General features: G+C 40.4%; 1 protein-coding gene across 5 annotated transcripts in view; it reads right to left on the reverse strand.

Moving 5' to 3' along the window:
• The window catches only part of VPS13A (vacuolar protein sorting 13 homolog A), a 148,429-nt gene that overhangs the window by 76,047 nt on the left and 45,862 nt on the right, over positions 1–26,520 (reverse strand). For all 5 annotated transcript variants that reach the window (XM_053409056.1, XM_053409055.1, XM_053409058.1 and 2 more), the window contains exons 16-32: positions 24,486–24,580; positions 22,971–23,113; positions 20,817–21,018; positions 20,613–20,727; positions 19,841–19,977; positions 16,561–16,693; positions 15,511–15,628; positions 14,787–14,925; positions 12,094–12,181; positions 9,272–9,441; positions 6,695–6,851; positions 4,695–4,774; positions 3,815–3,874; positions 3,575–3,725; positions 2,011–2,127; positions 1,800–1,903; positions 1,050–1,217 (exon numbers count right to left, since the gene is read on the reverse strand). In XM_053409056.1, coding sequence (XP_053265031.1) covers positions 1,050–1,217; positions 1,800–1,903; positions 2,011–2,127; positions 3,575–3,725; positions 3,815–3,874; positions 4,695–4,774; positions 6,695–6,851; positions 9,272–9,441; positions 12,094–12,181; positions 14,787–14,925; positions 15,511–15,628; positions 16,561–16,693; positions 19,841–19,977; positions 20,613–20,727; positions 20,817–21,018; positions 22,971–23,113; positions 24,486–24,580 — 2,177 coding nt within the window. The remainder of the gene's footprint in view (positions 1–1,049; positions 1,218–1,799; positions 1,904–2,010; positions 2,128–3,574; positions 3,726–3,814; positions 3,875–4,694; positions 4,775–6,694; positions 6,852–9,271; positions 9,442–12,093; positions 12,182–14,786; positions 14,926–15,510; positions 15,629–16,560; positions 16,694–19,840; positions 19,978–20,612; positions 20,728–20,816; positions 21,019–22,970; positions 23,114–24,485; positions 24,581–26,520) is intronic.

Consider the following 26,520-nt stretch of genomic DNA (forward strand, 5'->3'; position numbering starts at 1 on the left):
ATTTGGATTAAGCTTCATTTTGTAGGCTCTCATCCAGGCCATAACTGAGGCAAGACAATGGTCCAGCACATCCAATGCCTCATCTGCAAATGTATAGAAGCAGAACTGTGTGCCATCAGCATATTGCTGACAGCGTACTCTGAAACTCCATATAACCCCAGTCAGTGGTTTCATGTAAATGTTAAACAGCAAAGGGGTTAAAATCAAACCCTGAGAAATTCAACACTGAAGATTCCATGGGGTTGAAGAGCACTTCCCAAGCATCATGCTCTGGAAACAACAAGGCCAAGTAGGATTGGAACCACCGCAAAGTGGTGCCAACCACCCCTAAGTCGGACAGATCCTCCAGAAAGTTACCATGGTTGAGGATATTGAAAGCCAGTGAGAGGTCGAGGAGAATTAACAGGGACATATTTCACCTGCCTCTCTCCTGACAGAGGTCATCATACAGGGCTACCAAAGCAGTTTCTGTGCCAAAAGCAAGCCTAAACCCCAAATGAAATGGATCTAGAATTTTTTTTTAGATTTCCAAGAGCACCTGGATCCTGCAGTTTCATATTCAATTTCAATTAAATGGGCTAGGAGAAACAGAAATGGATCTCCCAATCAGTGGTGTAGTGGTAAATTTTAAGGTACAAGCTCATTGTGACAGTCACACAGCCATGTTCTCTGCATAGCCACACACCCCAATGACAGTACAAAAATGCACGTATTTATACAAACTTGTGTACACCAATTAGCAGCCATACATAACTTAATACCCAATTTATAAGGATCAGCTGACAGTCATAGATTAGGAAACTGGACCCATTCCCTCACTTCATATATGCCAATAATCTAGAAACAAAAGTTTCTAGAGAGTCAGTCACTCTTTGCCAGAGCAAGAGAGTCAGTCACTCTACCACTCCAACTAATGGCATCATTGCACCTACTTTGAAAATAAGTCCCAGAGGTGCACTACTCTTCCACTACACCATTGCTCCCACTATAAGTTAAGTAAAACAATCTCTTCACCTTATTGTATTTTCTAAAACAAAAAGAAAGCTTACCAAAATAGCAGAGACAAATTTGTTGACAAAAACAATCTGAATGCATCCAACAGTTAAGTAAACCTGGCTGTCAACAGCTTCCATATCAGTATACGAAATGCCACCTGCAGCATACATGTACGTCACCATTTTGAAACTGAAGACCTCTTTGCCTGTAATATACAGAGCCTTGGAACAGAAAAAGTGTTCAATGTTAAGAGTATAATATTTACAAGGTGTGTGCAAAATAAAGGTAATGGGCTGCATCCAAAGGTGTTCTTACATTTATGGAAGAAGTCTTTCTGTTCACACAAGGGGCTTGGATAAAGCACAGGTGTCCTTCATTGGAAGTGTTGGTGGAAGAGACAACATCTGCCAGTTCCCTTTCCCTGCAGTCACCTATGACACCTCTCACCAACCCTCCAGGAGCAGATATTTGGGGAGCATAGCGGAAAAGGTTGGCAAGAATGATGTGTGTCCATTACATAATCCAACCTATGTCTTTTCTCTACTGCACACTATTCAATACAATATATGTGTGGCAGTCACAAAGTAAGTCCTTCGCTGAAGGGCTTCAGTTTAAGTTAACAGACTTTTTTGTCCCTACTCTTTGGTATAAAACATATACCCAGAAACCACACCAAGCATGAGGAAAAGCAAGAGATAACTAAAGTCATTATCAATTAAACCAGGCTGAAGCCTAATATTTATATTGCAAGTACACTGCTTTCTGTACACAGCCTAGCATGCCCTTTAAATGAACACACATACCTTTTTATGCAGTGCTGCCTCGTCACAATCCAAAATAACGATATTCTTTAAGTTTGCTGATACTTCAGTTGTTTCTTTCTTCATCTTCACCTCACTATCAAGACCTAAATTTAACAGTATTAATTAACAAATCTAATATGGCACAATCTTCAAGGTACTTCCTCTGGGTTCTAGTAACCTTTAAATATTGCAATTGGCATTTTAGTCTTACCTTCAATGCGGATTTCAGATATCCAGCTTTTCTGTTCTCTTATAAAAATGCGTAAACAGGACATGTCTGCACAAACATGGAGATCACAAACATCTTCATACTTTGACTTTTTTGAAGCTATGGGAAAGTTAAAAGCAAAAAATGTTATATTTGGAATTAGAGATCTGAATTCCAACGAGGATCACAGTTGTACAAAAACACAGAGTGCACAAATACAGAGAGGAATGCAAACTATGAAAGTAGTAGCTCTTCAGATTGGTTTATTTTATTTTTTTCGTGCAACATGCCATTAGAGTTAAAGCAGTGTCTTTCAAGTTAACAAAAATGACTAAATATTACCAAGAAATAATGTCTTTATGCCTCCTTCCTCGGGGCATGACTTGACACAGGCAAGGCTACATAAGCAGAGAACAGGCTGTCACTTCATAGGTTTTCTCTAATCCTCAGTACATACTAGGATTCCAAAGCTGAGTAAGACAGTGCTGTTAGCATTCATCTGTCTTGAGAGACAATGGAGTGCACCTCCAGGGGTGCAAGCCTGGGCAGTGTGTATGGGGGTCCTGGGCTGCCCAGATGACGACCAACCCCCCTCAGCTTTGCTGATGTGATACAAAGGAAAGGAGAGCAATATACTTGGCACAAGCTTAGCTGCCAGAGCTGCCAGAAGGAGGCTGTCAGGGAACTGCCATCGGAACGAGAGGAGGAGGAGGGGCTCCACGACGATGCTGGAGAGGGGCCAAGTAGGGAGAGAGGCAGGTCTCCTGTTGGGGAAGAAAATCAGCGCGACACCAGGGATGGAGGGGGGCCAATGGGGGAAGCGGAGAGCAGGCTCAGAGACTCTTCACTGGACACCAGCGGAGAGAGCACAGGTCCTCCGCTACCCACGCCCACCCTGCGCAGAAGGCTTCCGCGCAGGGAGGCTAGGAGGAGACTGGGCGTCAAACAACTTTTATGTTGGAAAAGGTTGAAGAAACGCCCACTGTCGGATTCTGCCAGCGACTGAACAGCCACGAAGTGAGGGGCTGTCCAGCCAGGAAAGGTTTAACCAGGCCACCTAGCCAGGAGTGGCGGCAACTTACGCACGAGCAACCCCATAACCATTACAGAGGCGTACGAGGTGCCATCCAACTGTTTTAGTTAAGGACTGTAGATTTGGCAAAATGCAACTTTCTATCTGTACATGAGAGATTTCTTCAAACTAAACTTCCTTCAAATAACACATGGAAATAAGAAGGAACAAAGTTCTCCTGAGGTGTAGGCAATACACTTCAGTAATGCTTACACTATCAGAGTAACTGATGTGCACTTTACTGATTGCCATGTGCACTTTATTGATTCTGAAGTACCATGTTTAAAGTACATTCCTCTTCCACCCCGACTCTATACAGAAACTCGAGAATTATTTTCTAGATTAGGGTTTGGGCAAATGAACATGACCCACAATTTTCATTTGCTGTCATCCAGCCTGAAACACTTTCCTGCATGCACTTTTTAAAAGCCTAGGATGTGAAATGAGGCTGGAAGAAAATTAGCAATACAAGAGTTTGAGACTGAAAGACCTTACTAAGTTTCTTAAGAACTTCCTTCTTTTCTTCTTTTTCCTGGACGATCTCTACTGTACTTGTCTCTTGTTTCGGAAGAAGATTATTTAGGAAATTCATGGTACTCAGAAGTGCTTCTGTGTGTAAATGGATATCTACCGAAGAAAAAGTAACCTAACAACAAAGTAATCTTAGTAAGAATATGTTTTGAATGCACTTTCCTGGACATAGCAAAAATTACAAAAATAAGCCATCATTATTACCTTTATGAGCTGTACCACATTCTTATAAGTAGTTTTCAGATCTGGGCAATTAATATCTGCCTGTTCTCAGAAGGTAAATAAAGACAGTTAAAATGAGAAAACACTATATACTATACAACCCAGCTCTATCCAGAAATATAGATAATGCTGTTACATCTGCTCCTCAGTATTTGTTCTGATACTAACATACTAACTTAAATAGTGTTCTGCTAGACTTGATCAAGGGCCCATCTAATCCAGCATTCTGTCTTCAACCATGGCCACTGGGAAGTCCACAGCAAAAACAAAAGGCAAGAAAAATGGCACCCCTTGTCATTTGCCTTCCAGAGGCACATGGCTAATGAACATGGAAGCTCCATTTAGCCATTCTTCATAAATTTACTTAATCTCACTTTAAATCTATCTAGAACTGTGGTCATCACCACATCTTGTGACATAATTATGCATAAATTAATGTCTTAGGTGAAATGATACTCTCTTCTGTCTGTCCTGTTTTATTACTGGTATCTGGAAGCTAACATGGGAGCCTCCCCACCCCGCTTTGCTGAAGAGTGGGATGAAAATAATTTAAATAAATACATTTCTCTAAATGACCTCGAGTTCTAGTGTAAATGGAGAGAAGAAAGTATATACACATCAATAGTATCCTCCCCAGAGTCATTCCCCCCTCCCAAAACTGTCCTTTTTTGTACATTTTCCACTCTACAGCATCCTTTCTGAGATGGAGTGCCTAAACTAATGTTCATTTGCTAAAACAGCAAACAGGATCAGGTCTCTAGGTTTTTAGATAATTAAGATTATTTGTCAATTTAAATAGTATTTAAAACGCATCAGTATTATGGTGAAGAAAAAATTTGTATCTTCCCTTCAGCACTCTTACCTTTACATATTCAATGGCTAGAAGATCATCAATTAAATTATCCAGTGTTGAAATGAGGTAAACTGGCTTATTTTTATCATCTAAAAAAACAAAGAACAGTATAGCCAAAATGACATATTCACTGGAGTTACTTATTGTATTTTCAAAGTTATGTTGCCAGATCAATAAATAGTGACAGAACAGGATCTCAATATATGATTTAATCATCATTAGATTGTAATTAGTAATTAGTTTCAGAAGCTAACTAAAAAAAGGAGTGCTGGGGGGGAGGGATCCAGAAAGGCTGGCTTACGGGGAGGAGAGCTGCTTGGGGGGGAGGGAAAGGGCTGGGCTGAGGGGGGGACTGCTTGGGGGGGGGGAGAAAGAAAGGGCTGGATTGGAGGGGGAGCAAGCTGCTTTAGCGGGGAGAGATAACTTTTGCCTCCCTTTCCTTCCCGCCACTTAAACTCCCACCTCCCGTGTCCACTTAGCCACCTCCTTCCATACACACACCTCCTCGTCCCTCCAATGACAATGGGTAGATCACTGCCAGTATTTGATACTTGGTAGATTGCAGCCGGCGCTGTGGGTAAAAGCCTCAGCGCCTAGGGCTTGCTGATCAAAAGGTCGGCGGTTCGAATCCCCGCAGCGGGGTGCGCTCCCGTTGCTCGGTCCCAGCGCCTGCCAACCTAGCAGTTCGAAAGCACCCCCAGGTGCAAGTAGATAAATAGGGACCGCTTACTGGCGGGAAGGTAAACGGCGTTCCGTGTGCTGCGCTGGCTCGCCAGATGCAGCTTTGTCACGCTGGCCACGTGACCCAGAAGTGTCTTCGGACAGCGCTGGCCCCCGGCCTCTTAAGTGAGATGGGCGCACAACCCTAGAGTCTGTCAAGACTGGCCCGTACGGGCAGGGGTACCTTTACCTTTACTAGATTGCAGCCTATTTGAAGTTGGACATGCCTGGTTTATTGCTTTCATTTTATGGATAAATGGCCTCGTTAGATAGTAAAATTCATGTTGAATTTATGTTTTAGGGGTTGTTTTTAAAAGTCTGGAACCGATTAATCCATTTTGCATTACTTTCTATGGGAAAGCGTGCCTTGGTTTTGAAATGCTTTGGATTTAGAACAGGCTTCCGGAACGGATTAAGTTTGAGAACCAAGGTGCCACTGTAGTTCTATTCCATCCCTTGAACACCGAGATAACTCATCAGGAGATTGGGCTTGAAGAGTTATCAATTTGCAGATGATAGCACAGCTCTATCTCTCTTTTCCACCACCTAGTAACTCCAGGGAGACAGTCGAAACCCTGAACAGATACTGAGGGAAGGAGACACTGGAATGAATGAGGCTCAAGCTAAGGCTCAATTTGCATACAGTGGTACCTTGCAAGACGAAATTAATTCGTTCTGCGAGTTTTTTCGTCTTGCGAATTTTTCGTCTTGCGAAGCACGGATTCCCTGCGTATTAACGGTTTTAAGAAAAAGGAAACAAACTTGCAAGACGTTTTCGTCTTGCGAAGCAAGCCCATAGGGAAATTCGTCTTGCAAAGCAACTCAAAAAACGAAAAACTCTTTCGTCTTGCGAGTTTTTCGTCTTACGAGGCATTCGTCTTGCGAGGTACCACTGTATGACAGAAGTAATGTGGCTTGGAAAGCTGCCAATCAAAATCAAAGTCTAGATCTGACTCTGAATGGAATAATACTTCTCCTGAAAGGACGGGTGCACAGTCTAGAGGTGGTTCTGAACCTGGTGCTATCTATACTATTCTGCTCACAACAGAAACTTACACATTTTTTTCTGGCGCTGGTGTGAGCTGCGCCAGTGTGCTTTAATATGGAAAACTGGCATAGAAATAAACTAATGATAAGGAGGACTATATTCAAGAGCAAGCCTTTGCTGTGAGTTGTCTGCCAATCCCCCTATGCCTTACACTGATTTTCCCAACAACTCTTTCCAGGATAAACCTAAATAGCGACCACAAATAATTAATAATTATTTTAACACAGAGGTAAATACTTACCCATGTATTCTGGACACATTAAGCAAATCTCTTTAAGAAAAGCAGTGGCTGCCATATCATATGTTCTTAGCTTAAGCTCAGTGCCTAAACTATAAATCTCCAAACGAAGAATTGGCTTTTCAGTACCTTCAGTAAAACGAGACACTTGAAGGAATACCTGTGTATAAACAAAATATGGGGCTAAGTCAACCAAACCAACAGACATGCTGGGCAGCTGCTTATAAAGAGAAGAAACCTAAGCAGAGCTTTAAAAGCTTTTTAGAATATGGTGTAGAAGACAGTTTCAAGAATCCTCCTTGGTTTACACATTCCTACAAAACTGATTTGGAACATCATCCTAGGCGTCTTTTATTCCATTATTCCGTTAAAAGTTGTCAATTGCAAGTGAGAAATATGAAGAAGAAAAGCTGTTGGGTTTTTTTTCATTCTCAGTGCCACTGCATACTATTTGGTCATGAAGGGCCCTCCCTCCAAATGTATTTATTTCTTCAATGTTCATATTTTATGAACCAAATTTAAATTTACAGGCAATTACTACAAAACAATGCAATCCTCTACATGTCCAGTCAAGAGAACTCCAAAGCAGATAGATAAATAGATGGCTGCAGTAATGAGATAGGATTTATTATCAGTAACTGTTATGGATCATGTACATTTCCAACTACTTAGGGGAAAAGTTTTATGAAGATATCCATTATTGTAACACTACCAATATTGAAAAAGAAATGGGTGGTATCCAACTAACTCATTCCACCAGCATAAGGATTTATACAACAAAACATCTCCCCTCCTTCCCCCACAAAGATCCCACAACACCCCCAAATCTGCTCCAGAGGGTTGGGGAACTCCCAGAGCAGATTTAGGGGGTGCACAGGAGCTAATCTTTATGTAGAAGCGATGACTTGGTTGGATTCTACCCCATATACATACTGATAATCCAGTTAAGGTGAGAGGTTTTTAGCTATACATAGACAGAAGGATTAGTTACCAGCATTTAACATGTTATCAGTAGTAGTTGTTGTTGTTGTTAATTGAATTTATATCCCACCCAATACCCACAGGTCTCAGGGTGGTTCACAGGATAAAATCAGAATATTAAACCACAAAGTACATAATCAAAATAAAAACAACAACCCAATAACCCCCTACAACACATTTTAAAAGGGAATAGGATGTAAATCAGATCAACCAAAGGCCTAGTTAAAAAGGAACAATTTTTCCTGGCATCTAAAGGTGTATAATGAAGGCGCCAGGCGAACCTTCCTTAGAAGATAATTCCACAGATGGGGAGCCACAGCAGAAATGACCTGTTCTCATGTTGCCACCCTCTGGGCCTCTCATGAAGGAAGCACCCAAAGAAGGGCCCCAGAAGTTGATCTCAGGGTCCAGGTAGGTTCATATGGAACAAGGTGGTCCTTGAGGTATTGCGCTTCTGAGTCGTTTAAGGCTTTATAGGTCAAAACCAGCACTTTGAATTGGGCCCAGAAACTAATTGGTAGCCAGTGCAGTCGGACCAGGGTGGGTGTAATATGCTCAAACCGTCTTGCAACTGTGAGCAACCTGGCCACTGAATTCGGCACCAGCTCAAGTTTCCGAACTGTCTTCAGAGGCAGCCCTACGTATAACACACTGCAGTAATCTAACCCTGAGGTTACCAAAGCATAGACAACAGTAGTTAGGCTACCCCTGTCCAGATAGGGGCATAGCTGGGTTACCAGCCAAAGCTAATGGAAGGCACTCGGGGCCACTGAGGTCCCCTAAGCCTTGAGTGACAGCAAAGTATCCAGAAATACCCCCAAGCTACAAATTCAGAGGAAGTGAAGAGCAGGCGAACTCCCGCCCATCTGGTCTTGGGAACCACCCACTAACAGTGCCTCAGTCTGATCTGGATTGAGCTTCAGTTTGTTGGCTCTCATCCAGTCCATTACTGAGGCAAGACACTGGTCCAGCACTTCCACGGCCTCACCTACAGATGTAAAGGAGAAATAGAGCTGAGTGTCACCAGCATACTGCTGACCATGTTCTCTGAACCTCCGGATAACCCCACCCAGCGGTTTCATGTAGATGTTAAACGTGGTGGATAGGATCGAGCCCTGCGGAACCCCACATTGAAGGATACAGCTAACTGTACTTGCCAAACAGCCTCCCCTTAAGTGTCTACTTGTGCAAACTTCCTCTGATTTCCCTTTCCTACTCCAGTGACCTGCAACACATCTCTAGCCATTTATGAGGGTCATTGCTCCTAATGAGAGGCTTTTTGGGGTGTGGGACAGGGGAATGTAGTTAAGAAGGAGGGGGAAAAGTCCTGTTGCACCATTGGCTTCTTTTTCCACACTCTGGATTCAAATCCTAGGGTTTTTTAAATACTATGTTAAAATTAATTGAAATATCTACATTCTATTCATTCACATAACTGAGATAACTAATAATAAAAAACTCAGAAACAGCTAGATTATTGTTGAAAAGTGAAGCAAAAATGCTAACGATAAAGAACGCAACATACTTAAGGATAAACACACAGCAGTATGTTAGGATCAGTCACGAAGAGACATAACGTAAGGTAAAATAGTATATTACCTCAGGTATTTCAAATCTTAGTTGGAAATCAATCATATTCTTCAACGATTCCCGTCTCACTGCCTTTTTCTTTAAGCTGCCAGGCCTACTTGAGGACCCCAAAGAAGCTTCAAAAAATGGCCAGTCTTCTATAGGACTGCTTGGGGCATCAAAAAATTCTTCTTCAGATTCTAATAACGATAATAGTTCAAATTGTTATCATGAAATGCTTACACTTAAGCCATAAATATATTTAACATAATCCAATAATTACATAACTATAATTGCCTTTATAAACTATAAACTTGGATCCCCAGCTGTTGTTGGACTACAACTCCCATCATCCCTAGCTAGCAGGACCAGTGATCATGGATTATAGGAGTTTTAGTCCAACAACAGCTGGAGAAGTTTGAGAAACACTGGCATACCAGGAACAGCTGATGCAATCAAGACCTCATCACAGAAAGTATCTCCACTATAACAGTTCCCAGATTTTGCTGCTGAAGTCACTAATTTATGAATTAGTAATGAGGTCCAGGGCTGAGGGCCTTTTGGCAATTCCCTCGCTGTGAGAAGCCAAGTTGCAGGGAACCAGGCAGAGGGCCTTCTTGGTAGTGGCACCCGCCCTGTGGAACGCCCTGCCACCAGATGTCAAAGAGAAAAACAACTACCAGACTTTTAGAAGACATCTGAAGGCAGCCCTGTTTAGGGAAGCTTTTAATGTTTAACAGACCATTGTATTTAAATATTTTGCTGGAAGCCGCCCAGAGTGGCTGGGGAAACCCAGCCAGATGGGCGGGGTATAAATATTATTATTATTATTATTATTATTATTATTATTATTATTACACTCCAATTATGTCCCTTCCAAGCAGATCTGTCCAGTTAGCACATCAAGTGGTAAATTGGGGTAGCTACTTGCAGGCAAGAGCAGCAGCAGCAGCTTGCAAACTTGCTTGTAAACTCACATGCTATTCTTCACAACTACAAACGGAGAACTGGTTGCTTATAATGAAAGGGTCTTCTCTAGCAGATAATGTGAGCCAGTCACTGTGGGTTACATCATCTCCTAATAGCCCAGGCAGGAAACTTGTAGATTAATTTTAATATTTTTCCACATTTCAACCGTGTCCACAGTTTCTGTTCATGGAAAATCCCTTGAACACTTTTTGAACCAGGAGCCAAGGCACTCCCAGGCAGAAATGAAAGAAATAGGAATCCTCCATTGTGTGAAAAGGGCAAGGCCCAATCACTGAGAAGTGAGGAATGAAGACTGAGCAGCACATATGTAGGGTGCAGTGTGACAGGCTCATTTGGCTGCCAAATAAGAACTATTTACAATAAATGACCAATGTTCCATTCTCCTAGCCTCCCTGCTGATTGGCTGCAGATGAGAACTACCCTAGTGGTGACACTGTCCATTAGGACTGGGATGTGCATCTGTTTAAGCCTGTTTTTAAAGTGTCTGAGAGCTAAGTGCACCACCCTGAGCTCCAGCTGTTTTAAGCTGTGTTCCCTTTCTAAGTGGCTCAACTGTCTCTGAGCTGTAAGATGCAGATAATGAGCTTTCCAGCCATGAAGCCTTGTATCATTAGTGATTACTGCTCTCTTGAGGCCCTTTTAATGGAATATTCTATGTGAGATGATCAGCATCCAGCCGCCGGATGAGAGTTTGTTTCAGGAGGGCAGAGAGAAGTAATGGATTGTGGTGCTTGGCTCTGATCTTCTTCTGGCTTAGGAAGAGAAGCCATCCTAAATGTCGTGTGTGTGTATGTCCACGGGATGGACCGTACAGAAAGCTATCATAGCAAGTCATTGAGTAAAGGTCATGAGGCCTACTGTTCTTAGAGGAAGAATAGCTAGGACCACATCCTAGATGTTGCTGATCCTGTCAGACATGGATGCCATGGAACTATGACTACAGTAGCCCATAGGTTCTGAGTCTGGCATAATAAAGAGATGGATTCTTCTGACATTTCTAGCAAATTGAACAGCGCTAAGGTAACATCTACTGTTAAGTGGACAGATAACTTTAACTCCTTGCAGGACAGGTTCTGCATCAACATACACAAGCATATTCACCAGCATATTCTTACAGGATAAAAAGAGGATTGAAGAAAAAACTGTAAAGGATCACAGATCAGATAAAAGGCACAGCAACTAAACAACTGCAATACAGATGCTTACTGGGAAAGAGTTCAACTTTAAAGCCTTGTTGATTAAAAGGTCTTCAGTGGTTGCTGAAAAGGCAACAGAGATGATGCCTGTCTCACATTTGACTTAATTGAGTTTAAGTACAACTAATTTTGGATGAATGCAACCTCTTATCTATCTTTTAAATATACAATAGAAAATGAACTATAGAATATGGATTAAAATCATGGGGCTGGCAGTGACCAGCTTCCCCACAATCCCCTTCTCATGTCAACTCCTGTCCCTGAAAAACTTCACCCAATCGTTGGAGGATCTTGTTGAATGGGATCAGCTATTATGGCACAGGAGGCAAAGAGAGAAGGGATTCCTGAAAATAGGGCAGAGGCAACTTCTTTGAGCAGGTACTGATAACTGAGGGATCCTTCCAGTGGGATGACTCCACAGCTTGATTTTTTTCCTTTTTTATAACCACTTCTGAGCTACACTCCTCTGGTTCAAAAGTTCAACTTTTTGAGATTTTTACTCTAATTCTTCACACACACACCAAATTGCACCATATCTGTTTGTCTGGTTTAGGTCCTAGAAAAGAAACTCCCTAAAAATTTAAACATGTAGATAATAAATATTAGGATATCATAAACATTTTCTGAACATACATTAACCAAAAACAAAATGAAGAAAATACTTACCACTTGATCCAGCTACCGAAAGAGATTCTAGAAATGGAAGTACAGAGGTTGACATTTGTGGTGTTGTTATCAGTGATGATACCTGAAGCTAAAACAGAAAGCAATATGTAACACTTATTTATTGTGGGAGCGGGTAGGGGCAAGGGGAGCGTTCTTAGTTTGGTTTGTTCTTGTTTTTATTATGTATTTTGATCTTGTATTTTTATGCTATGAAGTGCCCTGAGATCTACGATTGAAGGGCAGTACACAAATTTAATAAATAATAATAAAAATAATAATTTATATGTACAAAATGACTATTATTTGGTTAATATATTTTATTTGACAATTTTAAGTGTCATATTTATTGATTGTTCAAGACAGCTAACAATAACCATAAGATACAAAAATAACAATACAACAATAAATATAGACAATTAAAATGAAATAAAAAACATCAACAGGAAATACTAACAATGAAACAAGTCACAAAAAACATAAATTGACTTTCTGTTTAACACCATTGGCATTCCTAAACAGGAAGGTGTTCGCCAGTGGAAAGCCAAAAGAGGAAGCTGGAATCAACCTTTTTGAGGAGGGATTTCCACAACCTAGACATGACTCCCACAAATGCAGTGCTCTCTCCTTTGTCTGGGAGTGATATAATAGATGAGATGGAACAGACAAGAGAGCTTCCAAAGTTTACCTTTGTGATCAGGCAGCTTTGAACAAGAGAAGACAGTCCTTCTGATATCTTGGTCCCAAACTGTCAAAGGCCTTAAAAGGTCATGAGAACTAGTCTCAAACAAATGGACAACCAGTGTAATTGCTTTAAAAAGGGAGTTACATGCTCCCAATAGGCAGCTTTAATTAACAACCTCTATGCTATGTTACTGATGAATTAAATTTCTGCATAGGGCAGACTACATACTCCAGACATGATATTAAGGCACGTGTTAACATGGGCAGAACTGAGACTTGAAGAAACAGATGAAACTGGTACTCTAGCCCAAGTTGGGCAAAGACACCTTTGAGAACACTTGTCATTAGGGCATCCAGGGTTAAGGTCAGAAACACCCACAGACTATGAACCTGTGGCTTCAGGTGAAGTATAGTCTCATCCAGCATAGAATGGATCCTTGTCCCTGGTCATGAGTTCTACAGAACAGGTGTCCCTCTGTCTTGTCTGGATTAAGATTCAATTTCTTTGCCCACACCCAGCCCCAAGATCTCTTCCTAGGCTGCAAGGAGAGATGGAGGCAAAGAAAAACACAGAGACAGACAGAGACAGACAGACAGACAGACAGACAGACAGTGTGTGTGTGTGTGTGTGTGTGTGTGTGTGTGTGTGATCCAGATACCAAAGACATTGCACTTCAAATCCCTGGACAATTTCTCCCACCAGTTTTATACAGAATTTTAAGCAGCTTAGGAGACAAAACAGGTATCATAAATCAGGGATAGGGAAGTTTTGGCTAGCCAGATGTTGCTGGTCTCCCATCAGTCCCAACCAGTCACAGGCCAGCCATAGACCCAGTGCTATCTTCTGGAAACAACTGTCTAGGAAGGTCAGATATCAAATAAACACCTTCAAATTCCATTCTGGGAAGCCATTCCAAGATACCGTAAGTGATTGTTTACACGAATAAATAAAATATCAAAAGCTGCTGAGTGAGGTCCAGCGGAAGAGGAATGTTCTTCTCTTTTTTGATTTCCAGACTAGGGAACTTTCAGTCTGCAGTTACATGTTAACTAACATTTCTTCAGGATTCTGTATTAGTACAGTGGTACCTCGGGTTTAATACTTAATTCAGTCCGGAGGTCTGTACTTAACCTGAAACTGTTCTTAACCTGAAGCACCACTTTAGCTAATGGGGCCTCCTGCTGCCGCCGCGCTGCCGGAGCACGATTTCTGTACTTATCCTGAAGCAAAGTTCTTAACCTGAAGCACTATTTCTGGCTTAGTGGAGTGTGTAACCTGAAGCGTATGTAACCTGAAGCTATGTAACCCGAGGTACCACTGTACACACTCAGAAAACTCTGAAGTGTAAGAATTCACATACTAAACTACACTGCCAGTTACTGAAACTATCTGGACAAAATGAATGATTTAAATCATTTCAAAGGAATATGGCCGTAAATAAACTTAAAGAACATTCTAAGGAGCAGCAGACTAAGTCATAAAGGATAGCAAAGAGACTTCAGAAAAGCATAGGAATTGCTTTACTGCTAAAACAGGAAATCTAGAAATATGTTATCTGAAAAAGGGAAACACACATATTGCTAACCCTAAGTCAACAAACTTGGAGAGGGGGTCATTTTGGCAATATCTGGAGGTGAGGGAAATAAACTTACCAATAGGGTCAGTGCTCCAGTATTTTATCAGGTCACAAACAAGTCATGAACTCCCTCCTCTTGTACATCTGACGTTGTTATTTTTAATCATGCTTTCTTTAAACCACAGTTTCCTATTATATCTGAATTGGGAAATTCTGCTTTAACCTCAGCTTACAAGCCAGATATGAAACCAAGTCCTGCTGAGTAGCACTACCACAGCAAATACATGGTGGTAAAAAAAACTCATTTAGTGTGAACCTCTGCCACACTGAGAAATATCCCATTGCTAAAAAGAGAACTATGATGAAGTGGCAGAAGAATTACCAGTATTGTTGAAGCTTTACCAAATGTTTCTACCAATTCAATACAACACTTGCCTTGGAAGGTTGTGCAGTAGCAGTAGTTTCAGGAGGAGCTTCTGGTAAAGGAATACTATCAATAAGATCCAGAATACATTTCAGTTTCTCATCTGAGATATTGAAAGACAGTAGTGGCAGTTCACCAAACATTTTGTACCTATAACACAAAGAGACAAAGCAATTAGAAAACAAAGGGGGGCATGTACTAGGGAATTAATCTATTTGATAAATTAAATCCAGCCCCACAACACAAGTGGTTCCAGGTTGGCATATATGATTTTTAAAAAGAACAATTAACATTGAAACAGGTGTGCCAACTTGAATAAAATATTGAAGGGGCAGGTAAGCCTCACCCCACATAATTGACATGACACACACATGCCATTTGAATGACAATGCCTATTAACATGGGGGAGCTGGCCCCCTCAACATGCACCAATCAGCTTGCGCCAATCAGCTCTGCCAAGGTTTAAATGTTATTTTATTTGCATTTATTTAAAACTTACATCCTTTCTGTCAAGGAATTCAGGGCAGCAAAACAGTTTTTGACAATATCCCTCAACAAATACTTCTGAGTAAACTTAGGAGTCATGGGATAAGAGCTCTTCTAGAGAATAGCTCTTAAAGAACAGGAAGCTGAAAATAAATGGTCTGTTCTCAAAGTGAAGGACAATGGAAGCAGTGATTGTGCTCCCACCAAGCCAGCAATCTGAAAATTCACTTAACAGCAAGAATGTCATACTTGGGCATTCTTGCATCTGTTACAACCATTGCTCTGCTCAGTTCCATTTTCACATCCAGAGGCTGTATGATATGCTGAGATGAGGATCGTAAGTTTCGAGCTTCCTCCCAGTTTTCATCTAAAGATAGAAAAGATGTCTATTACAATGTTTCAGTCTCAGTTTCATGCGCATTTTTCCTACAGCCTGCATACACACCAAGCACGTGTTGTTTTAAAGAGATGATGGACCACTTCACAAATTTATTTGTTAATTAATTCTAGTAGTATTTTTTTGTTACTGTGAAGTCAAAATGCATGGGTGCATCTAGATGGGTAAGTGGTGTGCATATCATTTAAGTTGATTTTCTTGATCCTTGTGATAATTATAAACTGATAATTATCTGCTGATATGCATTTAAGACTATAGGAGCCTGTTTTCTGAATTCTACTCTTGATGGCGAGCTATATTCTTCCCTTAAAAGGCTATGTAAAACAGCTGGGAATCTAGTAAACTTATCTAGAGGTCAGGTGGTGTTCAGGTGGGCTGATGAAAGGGTCAACCATGGTTAAGTTGTAATTAATCTAATACTGTATACTGTAAACCTTTTCCCCTCATTGAACTAATGTATTGTATTTTTCCTGCACACATTACCCACCCCCCTGCTATTTCCTCAAGATTCTTTTATGTTTTTTGTTCCTCTTTGATATTTAAGCATACATCTTTACTAAACTAAGATGCAATCACTGGTCTTTTGCACATGTAATTAAAGTATTTTTCCCCAAATGAATTTTAGGCTATTGGGTCCTGTTTGGTCACCATCCTCTTGCTCACTGGGGTGATGTAAAGATCTCTCTCATTTTCACTTTCATGCACATACTACTATTTGTTTTTTAAATGCCAGGTAAATAAATATAAAGCATCAGAAATTTTAAAAATCAGATAAAACCCGACAACATGCACTGAACAATAGTGATCATACTGTTGGAATCAGACTAACAGTAACTTATGCTAAACCTGTCATACTTTTTAATATATATGTGTGTGTAGCATTGACTTATATAAATAATTACCATGTCTGCTATAAAGAAGTTGTATGCTGCTGAGCTGAATGTCAAACATATCATATGCTCTTGACATAATATCTTCAAGAGTGTTTTCACCAATTTTGATATTGCACATGTCAGACCGACTTTTACTTGTCATCTTAAAAAGAAAATAACAGCAATAATCAGTTGTTAGTTTTTCAAATATGCATCTTTAAGTATTTATTGAAATAAAGCTTACTTTTAAACTGTCCCCCCCCAAAAAAAACCTGTAAGACTTTTCCAGACCTCTTGACGATCTAATGAGATATCCTGTACTGATAATTAAAGACAGAATATCAAAATGAAATTTTAGGAAATACAATGAACCATTAAGAAACAGTACAGTTGGTTCTTACCTGAACTGTAGATTTGGGAGGGATAGCTGGGCTATCGGGTTGGGTTTACGCTCCACCCCAATGACAAGGCAGGAAGAAAGTATTTTTCAGGGATGTGGTTGGCTCTCAATCAGTTTTACGGACTTGTGAAGCTCGACAGTCATCAGAGCAACACAGTAAGGGTATGTAAAATGATAGTAAACTCTCATCCCAATAAGGAAAAACAAAGAACTATAGGAAAAACATCCAGGCAATCCAATACAAACTTATAGGCCATTGCAGCCACATCAGAGTGAGGTCCCGATAATCCAGTGACCCCTCCCAAATCTACAGTTCAGGTAAGAACCAACTATATTATTTCAGGAGGGTGTCACTGGGCTAGCGTGTTGGGACATACCACAGCATACCCAACTAAGGCGGTTCGCAACTGCAATGGGAAGTACTAAGGTGGAAGAACTTGCTGCAGATTCATAAAGCTGAAGGCAACCTCGGCTGAAGCATAAGCCTCCATTGTGAATGTAGTAAGAGATGGCAAAGTGGCTGCCTAACAGATATCAATCAAAGGGTTGTCAGCAGAGAAAGCTGCCTAACTAGCTGTTGCCCTAGTGAAATGAGCTGTAATAGAAGATGGTGGAGGAAGTTTCAAAGCTCCCCGTGCCTTCACACTACAAGCTTTAAACCACCTAGATAAGATGGAAGAGCAAACTTTTTTGCCCAAGGGAGTGGGATTAAAGGAAGCAAACAAGGAGTCAGTTAATCTACACTCTTTTGTCCTGGCTATGTACACCTCAAAGGTCCACCACAAATCTAACAAATGCCAGACCTTTTCCAATGAGTGAGAAAGGCTGGGATAAAACATAAGGAGAATCTCGACAGAACTTTGGGTAAGAAGAAGGGCTCAGTTCTCAAAACCACCCTGCCCTTAAAGAAAACACATAAATGCTTTTCTGAGGAATGCCTCCAACCCAGATCCTCTAAGAACAGAAGTAACAGCTAATAGAAAGAGAACTCTGAGGATAAGACTGCATCATCCACCTGATAAATCTACTATTCAGGTAAGACCAATCATCCTATTTATTACGGTGGACGATGAAGTCTTCAGATTGGGACATACCACAGAAATTCCCAACTGGGCAGGACCCAACTGCGGTTGAGCTAACTATAAAACCTGATGAAGAATTGTGCAGCCAAAGGCTGCATCACTTAAGGATAATAGATCTAGTTTGTAATGCCTAGTGAAAGTACTTGCCGATGCCCAATTAGCTGCTTTGCAGATATCCAGGAGAGGCATATTGGCAGCAAAGGCCACTGACGTAGATGCAGATCTGGCAGAGTGTGGTAATATAAGTGATGGAAAAGGTAACTTGAGAGACTCATAAGCCAAAGATATACAAGCACATAGGCATCTGGATAATGTGACAGATGAAACTTTCTTTCCCAAAGATGGAAGATGAAAAGAAACAAACGACTGCCAGGGACTGGGCAGAGGAGGAATGGTGGAGACTGCCTCCCAGCCTGACCCTTCCAGAGAAGAAGACGACAGTTCAGAATTGCAACAGGGGTTTGAGGGAGATCACAGCTCAGAGGCAGATGAGGGGGAAAGCTGGGAAATAATGGGAGAGGAGGAGGAAGAGGAAGCACCAGGAGGGCAACAGAGTGTCTTTAGAAAGCATTCCAGACCCCCCTCCCAGAATCCGGCGAGCTTTGAAAGTAGTAGAGCAGAGAGCTCAGAAGCAAAGGACCCTCAACACTACTCATTCTGAGTCAGAATTCAAATGCAACCCCCCTGATGTATTTGGGTGGGATGAAAGGCCGTCACTGTTCTCTCCATCTCTGTATTGGAGAAACAGCCTGTGTAAAATTTCAAAGAGATCTGATCATTGGTTATGGAGGGGGGGTACAGAAGGCAGAGGATCTCAAGAGGGACAGAAATGCAGATTTCACGAAACTTTGAAGTGCTATAAAATCAAAACAGTTTGTGATAGAGGGAAAAAATTTAAGGGGGTTTCTTTCAACCATAAGGGATGAGTGTACATCAAGTTTCATCAAAATCTGAGACCGTAGGTGGCAAAACCCTTGTTTTTTGAGTTGATTTGATGTGGAATGACCCTTAGGCCAGACTGATCAGACAGATAATGGATAGAAAAGTAGAGCAGAAGGAAAAGTTCAGTAGACTGGGAGGAGACATTGCTCAGCAGGTCGTGAGGAGAATCAAGGGACAAGCTCTGAGGCTGCAGACCGGGAGAAATAAAGCTCTGGAGAGACTGGTGCTGAGGCCACAGACCTTTTCCTGTAAGGGTTACCTCCTCAAATGCTCCTTCTTCTCTTTCCCACCTTAGGAAAGGAATGATGGGCAACTGTTATCAGCAGAGCCAAAAAGAGGTTAGGAGAAGTTAAAATTTAAAAGATAGTGATAAAAGGTAAGTAAATATTACAGAAAGAATGGGAGTGAAGCTGAAGTGATCTGCTTGTTGCAGGCAGGAGAAAAAAACTGAATGGGAGCTAACCACATCCCTGAAGAATTCTTTCCTCCTGCCTCATCATCAGGAGCCCAGCAACACCCTCCTGAAATGATACGCCTACTAGATAAAAGTTCTTTTTCACTCCAATTATTCTTTTTTATTAAGAAACACTGGGGGGAGGGGGTTCTAGAAGAGACAGGATAAAACACACACTCTTTAAAAAAACACAAATTGAGAAACACTGAAGCAGGAAGGAAGAGACAGAGAATGTTCTGAGTACAGATTCAGCAGAGGCAAAATCAGAAACTGGCTTCCAAGGAGGGAGGGATATTCAAAATTCTGTTGGAGCTGCAATTTTGCTTGCTACTGCTAGATGGCACTGAATGCCCATCGGGTACAATAAAATACAAGTCATAATTAGGAGATGAATAATAAGTGTTAAGTAGTTGATATTTCTGAGAATTTTACCTTTAAGTTACCAAGATCCAAAAGTAACTTATTTGATGTTGGTTCATAGAATCCACCGTGTGGTACAATGATATAAGAAGCCATAAGATTTATTCTTAAATCTAGAACCTTCTGCGTTTCTATAATATACACTAAGCCTAGAAAACCACAAGAAAAGCATGAGAATTAAGAAGGATCACAAGAACACTGTATTTATGAGCGAATAAATTTAAGCAAAACAAAGACCTTCTATACCAGAGATGGAGAACTTGCTCTGACTGGTGGGCCACACCTCCCCCATCACTGCAGACCAAGTTTGACAGCTGGGTGGGGCAAAGGCAGGTATCCAGCACTTTGCAGCTGTCACCAATCAGCTGACTGATTTTGCCTACAAAGCTTCTTTTGAGGAAACTGCTTATTTACCTGCCCCACACTTGATGTCATATATGACACTAGGCATAAGGCAGATGTATGTGGCTTAGAGAAAACAGCCTCCTCCACTAAAGGGGAGACCTGGAGGGTTTAACAAGGCTAATGGGCTGGAAGTGTCTCCTTACCATTCCACACAGTGCAACAGTATTACATGAGTTTCAGGTGCAGATATTTGAAAAATAAGGCCAATTCACATACCCTTAAAAATTCCATGAAGAACTTAGCCATGTTAAGATAATCTCCACATAGTGAGAACTACCCGTGTACACTACGCAGTACAAAGTTGGCACTAGTGCTCATTGTGCTATGAATACACAGAATTTAGTCTTTCAAAAACTTATTCCAAGTGGTTGATGTTTACCTGTTGCTGTCTTTTCACGAAATTCTTCTAGCTTTGTTAAAGTTGCTGATGTTAGTTGCTCTAAATGAACATCACTTGGAGGTCGAAAGAAATCTACTATGCTGTTCACAGTCATCTGAAAAATTATAAAAGGTCAGGAAAATGTATTGCTAATGTAATATATAATTTAATTTTTGAAAACTTCTAGAACTCATTTCTACTTACTGCATCATATATTATTTCCAAAGGCTGTGACTCTATTCTTAGTTTTTGATTGGCAGTCTCATCTAAGGGATTGGTCTCAAACATAATGGTGAAGAGTGATGCATTGTGCTCTGAATGGACTGTGTGAGATGACAGTAAGCAAGGTACTGTTTTTTCCCGAGCCATGCCTTCAACTTCAAATGCACTTACACTAGATTCAAATCTGTGTAAAACACATTATGAAAATTACATGAGCATATATATATACAGTTGTACCAACCAAAGGTTGGGGTTTTGCTATGGGGCTTTTTTCCAATAAAAGGTAAAGGTAAAGGACCCCTGACAGATAAGTCCTGTCGCAGATGACTCTTGGTTATATTGCCCTTTTTAAAAAAAAAGATTTACGATATTACCATCCCATGATTTGATGAATAGATGGTAATATATAAAAGTGTGATTGGAAACCATGATAACAGATATTAGAGACACAAAAAGAGGAATATAGCTCCATGATATACTGCTGAAACAAGGTATGTGTTCAGCAGGGGGACTAAACATATGTGGGAAACAAGACTTGGAAATGAAAATACAGGATGAATCTTGGGAGTAAGCCATTGGGGGGGGGCACATTTGCCTATAAAACTGTATCAGGCAGCATCTAGGAAACAATGCTGGAGATAATGCAGACATGGTACTTAGCCTCACATGAAAAGCACGATTGGTCTTACCTGAAGCAGAGATTTAGTAGGTTGCAGATTATCCAAGTGGGTTGGGTTACTACCCTCTTCACATGACAGAGGCAGGAGAGCAAAGAACTCTGGGAGACAGGCACAATCCCCTCAGTTTTTTCAGATTCGCCCAGCAGCATCAGATATTGTACATATCTGGAAAGGAATCTGTAAATATCTGCCTAACTCACGACTGGCTCAGCTCAAATAAAATAATGGAAAGAGTTAACACTAATAATGCAACAGAAAAGGAAAGAAGCAAGGAACTGCAGACCACTATAGGGATGGGCCCCTTTCGAATCATCAGCAACCTACTAAATCTCCGCTTCAGGTAAGACCAGTCGTCCTATTTACAGTGGTTGCTGATGATCCGAATGGGTCGGGACATACCACAGCTTTCCCCAACTGCAGGTCCATTCTGTAATGCCTGGTGAATGTACTTGGTGAAGACCAAGTAGCTGCCTTACAAATATCTAGTAATGGAATATCAGCGGCAAAAGTAGCCAAAGCTGCTGCTGACCTAATAGAATGAGCCAATATATGTGTTCTCTCCCCCCCCCTTCAACTTTAAAGATGCAGATTAATTGCAGGTGCGGCTTATATTCTGGCGAATACGGTACCGTGGACACAGGCAGAAAGTCCTTCAGGTGACTTAAATGTGCATGCAGCACACTAGCAGTTGGCAACTCAGGAGGAGAAAAGCGGCTTCTGGTGTAGTGGAAGCAGCTGGTACTGCAATGGCAAACCAATGGCTGTTAAGAGGCCAAATGCTGAGTACGCAGCTGTGCTGCACAGAAGAGCGCGCTGGTCTGAAATCGGCCAATCAGGAGACTGCGGCAACCACTGGTGGTGGGAATTGATCCAAGCCACAAATGGACAAATCAAGGGGGGGGGAATAGTTTGTCCAATCAGGAAAAATAAGAAATAGTAAAATAATAAACCCTTGCCAGCAGCAGAGGAAAACGGAAGCAAAGGAACAGAAAGCAACCGAAAGTAATAGTGAAGCAGCAAAGTGAGTTGTTTGTTTTTTTACCTCAACAGAGGAAAGTAAACAAGAACGGAGATAGAAATCAAAACACATAATCACAAAACAGTTAAGGAGAATAAGAGGGAACCAGAAAGAGAAGTTGAAAGTAAAGGAACTTAGCTGTGAAGTGCAGAGAGAGCCTGGGGAAAATGTTCTGCTCCATCAGGCAGGAGAGAAAAAACTGAGGAGACTGTGCCCACCTCCCAGAGTTTGTTGCTCTCCTGGCTTCTGTCACGTAAAGAGGGTAGTAACCCAACCCATTTGGATAATTAGCAACTGCCGTAAATTAGTAACATTTTCCAAGTGCCATGCACTCTATAGCTTATTATGAAACTAGAAAATTTTAAAATTCTGTTTTCAAATCAGAAGTATCAACTAATTTTGTTTCAAGGAAAAAATATGAATGCAACAAATGCCTACCTTATTGCTTCAGCACCAGGTCGTTGAGTTACTGCTGTACGCAGATCAATTAGTGCAAGTTTCAGCAGCTCAGGTTTCTGATTGTTTTCCCTTATTGATACAGTCATGCTTAATAGTTTTACATAAAGTTTGATGGCTTCATACTGTACAAATTGACAAAAATATATCATGACTAGCAAAATATATTAATAAAATACAAACATGAATAGTTTTATAATATGAAATTCAGAGTCCCTTGACAGTAGGCTTGAACCAAAATAGGTTCCCTAACTGCTATTCCTAATTGCAGTGGCCTTTTTGGGAGGGGGGTTCAGGGGAGGTGAATGAAAACTTATCTTCATTCTTTTCTTTTTTTAACAGTTATAAAGGAACTTTCTGGGCGGAAGAAATATGGAAGTGACAGAGTTCTAGTTGCCCCTTTTGCTAGAGAAGCAGGGCTTCTAGAGTTAAAGGGGCACAAAAGAAGAGCTGCTATTTCGACAAACATTTGCTTGCTTGCTTTCCCTCAAATTCCCCTACTTTGCCACATACCCTGAAATCACACCCTGGTTTCAGGATTTTGCTCACAAAAAAATTCTGACAAGCCTAAAATTGGACAATAGTGTGACCCTGCAAGATATATATATATGTGGTCAACATGTAAGATGTTTCATATTGATACCTGACTAATAAAATCACTTATACAAGCTTTTGAACAAACAAAGTAAAGGGGGAAATGCACCCTTTCTTTCAAACACACACACAAAAGATAAAAGGATAGGCAGGGAAACCAAATTAAACTCATTATGAGGTCCAGTTGCAACTGCATTTTTTCACATGTATTTTAATGTGAAAATGCTGAACTGGATTTTAAAAACTCAGCTCACAATTCAAAAATTCATTGCACAGGAAGAGTTAGATATATGACATGTATGTAATACTGTTAGACTAGCATATAACTGTAACTGCATCTAACATGAAAGACTTTCAGGAATAAAAATATTCAAATTGTATTCAGAATTTAAGGTGTGCAAAAGGTTTTTTTAAAACAAGGCTTTCCAAATTTTATATGACATGACATGACTTAAGTGAATTTCTACTAAAGTTAAAGCAGTGTTGCAATGAAGTACACAGGTCAAAACTTCATCTCCCCTTATTACATGATGAAACAGTGCTACATCAGAAATAAAGAATTCACCAGACATTTTCTCCCTCTTCAGTTGCATTTGGAGAAAACGGTAATCACCAGGTTAACACATTAAAAATCACTGACATTGCCAAAAAAATGTATAAATGTATAAAACACAGAGTGATTGTTCTCCAGTCTATTTACAGCTATATATAGAATGTTTAGAGCACTTTTGTATGCAAACAGAGTGCATATATTGCTACCTCTGGGAGGTAGCCAGCACTACATCTTTCTTGCAAACTGATCATGTGAATTTGAAAGCTTGAAAATCATTGTTCTTCTTTTGTAAGATACCATGACTTTAGATAAAGTCAAATGCTATACTATACAAAGCGAATAATACCTACCGTTTTGGGCAATGTTGGATCAACAGCTGTTTCACTGTAACCAATTGCTGCATATAATTTATCCTTTTCTTGTGGGGTCATAAGCTGTTCAATGCCTACCATTTAAAACAATTATTACTATTATTAGTTTTTATTAAAGATTTTCTTATGTCACAAAACAAACAAATAAACAAGGAAAAGTACATATAGTGTCTCAATTTTTGATTCATAGTGTCTTTTTCAGTTTGTTTACGTTTGGTATGACACACTATTGTTGTAGACATCATGCAGTTAATGCATTCAGTATAAAAAACACCTCAATTCTCATAATGCATTATGGCATACCTGACACACTACATCAATACATTGTTTTTTTATTATTATAATTTAGTAAAAGTTGTAAACACACCGCTTTCACTTATGCTACTTTGCCTTTCCATAGAGGCAATGTCATAAGACTGAAGACTTGGCATTTGATCTCAGAGCAAGTTCATTCAGCCACCAATTCAAAACCTTGCATTATCAAGGGTACAGAATAATGGATGAATCCAAATGTACTTTTCTGTGAATGGAAGAGCCTCCTTCCATCAGAGGAAGAGAACCTTTGGCTGCTCCCCAATGTGTCTGTCAGTCAGACTTGTATTATTTGTAGTGAATTGTCATTACAAGATAAATCACAAAAAAGTTAAAGTATATGAATTTTCAGAAGGAACAGATAATAGAGAGGTTCCTTTGGAGTGCTGATTTATTGCCTTCAAGCAACAGGAGGAATACTATCCCACTTCTAGGCGTCCTACTGCCCAAAAGAAAACTGCAAATAATCAAAATTTAAAATTGTAATGTTTCCTAAACTATTTAAATAGTTTAAATCACCTTTGAAAACAATCAGATTGACCTTCTACAAAATTCTGAAATTAATGGAGGACTTTATTCCTTAAAAAAATGTATAAAGGCCAATACATGTAACTGCAATTTAAGCAAGGGTTACATTCCTGGAGGAAAGGCAAAATTGTGCAAAGTCAGAACAACCCCAGGAACTGTCCCCACTGTCTAGAATCTCATGAGACTGAGGTTGCCTGAGATCCTGTGAGACACTGCAGGAGCCTCTCAGAGACCTCACACAACTGCCCCAGAGCTCAGTAAGCAAGCTGTTTCCATGGTTTTCCTTGCAAGATCTCAAGAGAACTTGAGATTTCCTTGCAAGATCTCAAGAGCCTTTAAGATTAGTAGCCAAGGATCTCCCACCCCTTTCTATTTATGTTTTGGTGGTCTACATGAAGCTGTGATTGCGTAAGTCAGTGTAAATTGTGATTGCCCTGTACAGAATATAGTCACAATGTTTAGCAACAAAAACATTTATTACTGATTCTATCAGACAATGACCTCTATAGCTTCTAGTAAAAAGGCCGATGTCGTAAGTGGCTTCCACATTTAAGCTCCAAGTATTTAAATTAGTTACACTGTTTGATAATACAGTGGTACCTTGGTTACATACGCTTCAGGTTACAGACTCCGCTAACCCAGAAATAGTGTCTCGGGTTAAGAACTTTGCTTCAGGATGAGAACAGAAATCACGCAGTGGCAGCAGGAAGCCCCATTGGCTAAAGTGGTGCTTCAGCTTAAGAACGGACCTCCGGAATGAATTAAGTACTTAACCTGAGGTACCACTGTATAGCCATCTAAGAGTCATTTATTCTGCCTAGGCCTTTTGGCAAACACAACTATTTTGCTCTTATATCTAATAGATCAGCCTTCCTGCTTAGAATAAATTTCAAATTTAGATGGCAATGTTCTTACACCTACTTCAGATAATGAAATAAGAGCCAAATTGTCTGCATAATTTGACTGCCAACTGGGGGATGGGGCCAAGACAGCTACTGAAAGCCTTCATTTATGTAGAGATTAAACAATAGTGAGCCAAAAAGCAGACTTGTATTACACCCCACATATAAATATTGAAGATACAAGAAAATCTGAAAGTCCAGCTCAAATTTTAACACCAGCAATAGTATACAGCTACTGTATAGGAAACAGCAGCCATTTACCTATTCAGCCT

The sequence above is a fragment of the Podarcis raffonei genome, chromosome 11, assembly GCF_027172205.1.
Source record: "Podarcis raffonei isolate rPodRaf1 chromosome 11, rPodRaf1.pri, whole genome shotgun sequence".
NCBI lineage: Eukaryota > Metazoa > Chordata > Lepidosauria > Squamata > Lacertidae > Podarcis > Podarcis raffonei.